We start from the raw sequence: 6,284 nt of genomic DNA, 5'->3' as shown, positions 1-6,284 counted from the left end.
AGAAGTGATGATAAAGGTGCATTAATAGTAATATCTTGTAAGGTTTCTCTTATTATTCTTCTTTTTCACAAAAAGGAGTATCATAGTTGCTATTTTGAACACCTTAATCTTCTCCTTCGTTAAACTTGATATCTCTACTAACAACGATGTTTCCATTATTTGAATTGTATAGTTTGTAGCCTTTGCAACTTGAGTCATAACGAGTGAAAATATATTTTGCCTTCTACTCATCTAACTTTGATTGCTTTTGATCTAGCATACAATGTATGCAATGCTTTCAAACACTCTCAAATATGAAATATTTGGAACTATCCCATAAGATAATTAATGGTTATAAAATCAATATATTTTTTTATTCTTCTTTTTAATCTCTCTTCATGGACTTGCAACTATCCCATAAATTAATTAATGATTATAAAATCTAAATCTTTAGATTCTTCAATGCCCATAACAGTATAATTAAACTTCAAATCTAACATTTAAAGCATTTGTTCAATCACACAAGTGTCATTCAAACTTTAACCATTTTTTTTAGTAATTTACAATTGTTAGTACTTTAAAAAAATAATTGGAGATTGATTTTGATATTTGTATATTCAAACTTTTATATTCTTTTCCAAGACTTTGAAGATAAACTCTACGTATTTTATCAACTATCCTTTTTCCTTTTTTTTTTTTATATATATATATTTTATTATATCTCTCATGGTTCCTTGGTGATAGTTGCATTTGAAATCTTTTGGAAAGTATCTTCAATCATTGCTTGGTAGATTATGGTAAGAGTATTTTTGTCTTTTTTCCTTATATATATTTTTTTTAATCTCTTTAACTTTGAAATAGAGTGGTTTCATCTCATGACTCTTTGTAGCCTTCTCTACAAGCTTTCATGCATCTTGTGAACTAAGCAAAGTATTCATTTTGATACTCCAATTATCATAATTGTCTTTATTGAGATGGGGGACTTGCAATGAATATATCATACTCATCATATTTTTGGTTTGCTTTTTATACCAATCTGTTGGAGTAATAAGGTTGAAAACACACACAAACAATTACACAAAAGAAGATAAATAATTAACAAGAATTAAAAAAAAAAAACTTGTAGAAGCTAAATCAATCATTCAAAACAAAATATTCCAATCAATTTTAAGAAACTAAATTAGATTCTAACATTGTGGAACTTCCTAAGACCAAGTTTAACCTTCCAACAATGAACTCATGAAAGTAGCAATATAAACATCACACGATAAATAAGGCAAATGAAATGTGTTCCTTAGTGATTTTTATGGAGGGGGTGCAAACTAAGAAATTGTCAATCCCGCAAAGTAAGAAGCAAATGAAGTGTGTTCATGATTTGTTACTTGGGCAAGGAAGAAATTCTTTGGATGAAGTTGGAGCATGAGAGGTTCAATCTCAACAGGCTCATATGGTTATATTTTGTTGTGTATGACAAAGGAAAATGTCTGACTTCAAAGCCATTGCCTTGAAGACTGGCGATAGCACAAATGTCCAAAATGGAAGGGGACCATGTTGTCGAAACAAAAGGAGTAGGTAGAACAATTCTAGAAGTAGAGGGCGACGAGTATAACAACTGGGGTTTTAGGGCATGTTGAAGCAAGAAAGTTGGAGAGTGTGATATATATTGATATTAATGTTGATAAAAGATTCTATTTTATTGGTTAATTGCAATTTTAGATTGAATCAAATAAGATGTACAATGTGTCATCCTATGTTTTAGAAAGAGTTCTCTCTACATGTTTGTGTTAGTGGGTTAGTGGTTAATTTATTTAGGAGTTTGATTTTCTATTTGGGCTAGTGTGTTAATGGGCATTATTTATTTATTTTTTTTAAATATTTCTCTCTTTCTTACATTTGTAAAGAAATCTTCTTTGTGAATTATCATTTGGTATCAAAGCCAAATTGATAAGATGACAAATAACATTGGTCTTACCCTAACCCAACCTACCATCCCACTTTTTCAAAGAAGCAACCATGATGTCTAGAGTACGAACATGAGGACTCTTTTTATCCCCTAAGATTTGTGGATGCTTGTGGATAAGGGTTATGCTGATAAGGAGATTCCTTCAAAGATATTGGAGAAATATGAAAGAAAGAAGCTAAGATGTTTTTTTTATTTTTTATTAGCAATTTCAAAAACTATCTTTCCTCAAATTTCTACAGCAACAAAGTCCAAAAGTCACTCATGAAAAATGGTGATTGTTTACATGATTTTTTTTTTTTAATATGTTGGAAATTATGAACCAAATTTAGAAATATGGCAAACAATTATTTGATCAAAAATTTAGTCGAAATTTTTTTAAAAAGCTTAGTTAAGAATTATGATAATGTGGTTGCAACAATAGAATAGTCCAAAGATTTAAATATACTAACCATTGATGAGTTACATAGTTCCCTTCAATCTCATGAAGATAGGTTGAAATTAAAGATATGAAGAAACATCTGTTGAAAATATTCTTGTTGTGTAGAATAGGTGGAAAAAGTGGTGGATTTTCCGGTAACCACGACTACTACTTAATCCAATTTAGTGAAAAAGATGAAAGTTACAATTGTAAGTCTAACTCAATGTTATTATTGTAGACGGAAATAAAAACATGTCAAATTTGTTGAGGAGAAGGAGAACGACAATGAAGAATTTAAAACTTTATTTCTTATTTGTTATTTTACTAACGAGTGTGTTCCAAATGTTTGACACAAGAATAGTGGTTGTAGTAATCACATAACAGCAAACTTGGAGCTTTTACACATTTGGATAAATCAATGACCATTAAGGTGAAGATGAGTGATGCAACAATTATAAGGTACAAGGTAGAGGCATTGTAAAGATAAAATAAGGTGAAATAAGTGGTATGAAAAAGGTTTTAAATGTTTCTAATTTAGATACAAGTTTGCTAACTGTGGGTAGGAATGGCAACGGAATGGGTTCGGAACAGGTCGCCCTCATCCCAACCCTGCCCCGTTTATTCAAAACAATTCTCATTTCCGTCTCATTTAAAAAATTAAATGGCGGGGTAGGTATGATAAATTTTCATACATGCCCCGCCCCGTTTAACTCTTTTTTTAATTTTAATTTTTTTAAAATCATTTTTAAAATTTTGAATTACATTAAAATAAATATATTTTATAAATAATTAAATTATTCTAACTTTTATAACTTATTTTATTAAAAATATTTTATTATTATCTATATATTAAAAATAGCATAATAAAAATTTAAATTAAATTTATTTTAAAATTTAAATTAAATTTAATTTTATATATAATTGGGGCGGGACGGGTCAATACCCGAACCCACCCTGAGTTTTTTTAAAAAATCCCAAACCTGTTTATTAAAATTGAATCGCGTTCCTCTAGGGGTGGAGCGGGTACCCGAAAAAATCCGCCCTATTGTCATCCCTAAGTGTGGGGCAAATTTTATGAAAATACTATATATTCATTTGTTTTTAGATCTGAAACCTCATAAAAAAGAGTCACAATTATCCATTATGATAATCAATCCAGGAGAACTCGATATTTCATGGGCACATACGGCACAAAGAGATATGTCCTCATCTTGTCATAGAGTTGGTAGACAAAGGAACCACTAAAATGTCATATTGTAGCACCAATGAGCAACTTACAGATATATTTATGAGATCTTTATCTTTAGAGTTGTTGAAATTTCATTGTCTATTTAAAGACATATTTGACGAACACTTCACTCTAATTAGACTTGCAGTAAAATTAGTAGCTCTAACTGTTTTCACTTCAAAATAAATCCATTTAGGCGAAGCTAAACGCATGTGGCTCAAGCCAAACTAGAAAATAAATTGTCCAAACGTATGATCATAAGAATGGGAGAAGCAACAAAAAGGATCTAGACAGAAAATATGATCAATCTCTTACAAAGACATAAGAGGAACTACGGGAAGTCCTCCTCCATACCTTATAGGCCTTATCAGTGCCCGATACAAATCCAGAACGCAGAGCACGAACTATGGTCATCTCCTTCAATGCTGTTGCACGAATTTGTACGTCATTGATGATTTTGAAATCATGCATAGCATGCTCCCTGCCAATCTCAATCTCAATCTCCTTCAATTCACTAAAAAACTTCAAATTTGGAGGTCTCCAAGGTTTTGTCTTAAGGCTAGTTTCTTCAAATTCATCCCATTTTCCTATAACCATCTCGCAGCATATCTCCAATACTTCTAAAACAAACTCCTTCCCTACTTCGTCCCCTTCACCACACAATTCCCTCCAGATATCTAAGCATCTTCCTTTCCAACCTTCCAAAAATCTTTCATAAGATCTTTCATCCTCAAACTTACTGGTCATAGGTTTTCCTGACTGAGAAAACAAGAGATGTTAATTAGTAAGCTTAAAAATTTGGAGTAACAAAACAAATATTGTATTTATTACATTATTTCCTGTCGAATCGCTGTGATATAATCGTAAGTACTGCACTGGATATTGCAAATTTAGTTCCTGCAATTACATGAAAAGAAATATTTTAATATGCCATAAAGAATTTAAATTCAAAGTCGTGTTTATTTGTTTTTTTATTTTGTTTAATTCTAAATATAATTAAATTATATAGTATTTAATAGTGTTAATATTAAGTTATTTGTTCTGTAATATTTTATTTTAAGTATTCATTTCAGAAAAATAAACAATTTATATATCTCACAAAAAAATAAAAAATAAAAAATGTCTCACAAAAAGTTTGTTTGAAATTCAACTGCTTGGTAAGTTAATATTAATTTTTATTTTTAAAATAAAAAACAAAAAAATGTATCATCTAGAATTTTAAAAAATAAAAATCTAACTCCATGGAAATCATATTTATCTTAAAATTTCAATAATATATTTAAGTCTTATTACATTAAAAACTTAAAATATAAAATATAAAATATATATAATAAATAAAATTTACAAATATTAAAAAAATTATAAAATTATAATTACAAAACCTTAAATTCTTATAGAAATTTATAAAATGAAATAAATAATTGTATAATAATTTTTTTTTTCACAACATGAATCAAAATAGATAAATAGTAAAATAAGTAAGAAGTAAAAGAAGATTAAAAATATGAAAAATTATAAAATTTGTATCAAACATGAGAGACAAAAAAATGAAACAATTTAAATAAATTGATTAACCAACTATTTTCCATAATTGTTTGCTCTTAAACCTTTAAAAAACAAAAATTGAGAACCCTTTATTCATGATACTCGAAGTATTTTTAATGAAAGTGTTACACAATTGAAAGTGTTTTTAGTGATTTTTAAAAGTATTTTCTAAATTTTATAGAATACCTAAATTTTTTTCAAAAGCAGTTTTTAAACTAAAATCATTTTCTAAAATTATTTTAGTAAGCTAAAAAATATTGCTTCTTTATAAAAAATAAAAAAATAAAAAGGTTGGATAGATGAAGAACCCTTTGGTGATGATCACATATAGGGTTTTATGGGCGTTATTACAAAGCTTAAGGCGAAAAGAAAATGGAGAGATAAGTACCCGCAATTTAGAGGAGGCGCCATAGATGTCGAAAGCCTGAAGGTCTAGGTTTAAGAATGGCAAGGATAAGCATACTTGTCTCCATCTTCTGGAGAGGGTGCTAACCCTAGCTATACCTCTCAAACCCAGCTTTGAGAGTATATGCCGAATCATGTCATCTGGAAGGCAATTCACCGGATCCTGATTCTTCGATCGATGTCGCTTTCGCTCTCTCCTGACCATCGCTGGAGCTTTCCCTTTCCCCAGAAAACAACAAGGAAAGAGACTTGAATTTAATGTTTGTGACTGGTTGTTGAAATCTATGTACAACTTTTCTTTCTTTTTCTTTGCTTCCTCAGTCGTGTCCTAGAATTCTAAGCTTGTTTTCGTAATACACAGAGCACTGGCGTATTCAATTCTAAAGTACTCTTTTCACAGTAGGAACGATGGAGTTGAGTTTTTAGATGGTAGGTTTAGAGTTTAAGGTGGAGACGTGGAGAAAGATGGTAAGGTTTATTATGGCTTTGTAGGTCTACAGTCTCTCCAACAAACCAGCTGGAACTGTTTAAATTTAAATATCAAAAAGTTGTTAAAATTGATTTAATATTTGAAACTAATCCGATAAATTTTAGAAAACGTTTTTAATCTTTTCAAGACTTGAAAATAATTTTTTAATAAAAAATTGAAAATATTTTTTTAAATAATTTTTTTTAAGTATTAAAAAGATTAGAAAGTTTGCTAAATTAATTGGTTGTATGTATAGTTTTACCTTATTAAATGCATT

General features: G+C 29.2%; 1 protein-coding gene across 1 annotated transcript; it reads right to left on the bottom strand.

The window, feature by feature from the left end:
* Window positions 1-3,891: 3,891 nt before the first annotated feature.
* LOC117926076 lies at window positions 3,892-5,943 on the bottom strand. The gene is made up of 3 exons (XM_034845159.1): window positions 5,522-5,943; window positions 4,420-4,485; window positions 3,892-4,347 (listed from the first exon to the last, which is right to left on the bottom strand). Exons 1-3 carry the CDS (start codon window positions 5,741-5,743, stop codon window positions 3,892-3,894), a joined length of 744 nt encoding a protein of 247 aa, XP_034701050.1. The 5' UTR covers window positions 5,744-5,943.
* Between the last annotated feature and the right edge of the window lie 341 nt (window positions 5,944-6,284).

Source organism: Vitis riparia, chromosome 12, assembly GCF_004353265.1.
Source record: "Vitis riparia cultivar Riparia Gloire de Montpellier isolate 1030 chromosome 12, EGFV_Vit.rip_1.0, whole genome shotgun sequence".
Classification (NCBI taxonomy): domain Eukaryota; kingdom Viridiplantae; phylum Streptophyta; class Magnoliopsida; order Vitales; family Vitaceae; genus Vitis; species Vitis riparia.
Note: the sequence above shows the minus strand (reverse complement) of the source record. Positions and strands in the feature narration are given on the sequence as shown.

Coding starts and splice junctions, on each gene's coding strand:
- LOC117926076 (XM_034845159.1), bottom strand. CDS start 5,743: ATGGTCAGGAGAGAGCGAAAGCGACATCGATCGAAGAATCAGGATCCG. Junction 4,486..5,521: donor GCGCCTCCTCTAAATTGCGG/GTACTTATCTCT, acceptor ATGTAATTGCAG/GAACTAAATTTGCAATATCC. Junction 4,348..4,419: donor GCGATTCGACAGGAAATAAT/GTAATAAATACA, acceptor TTGTTTTCTCAG/TCAGGAAAACCTATGACCAG.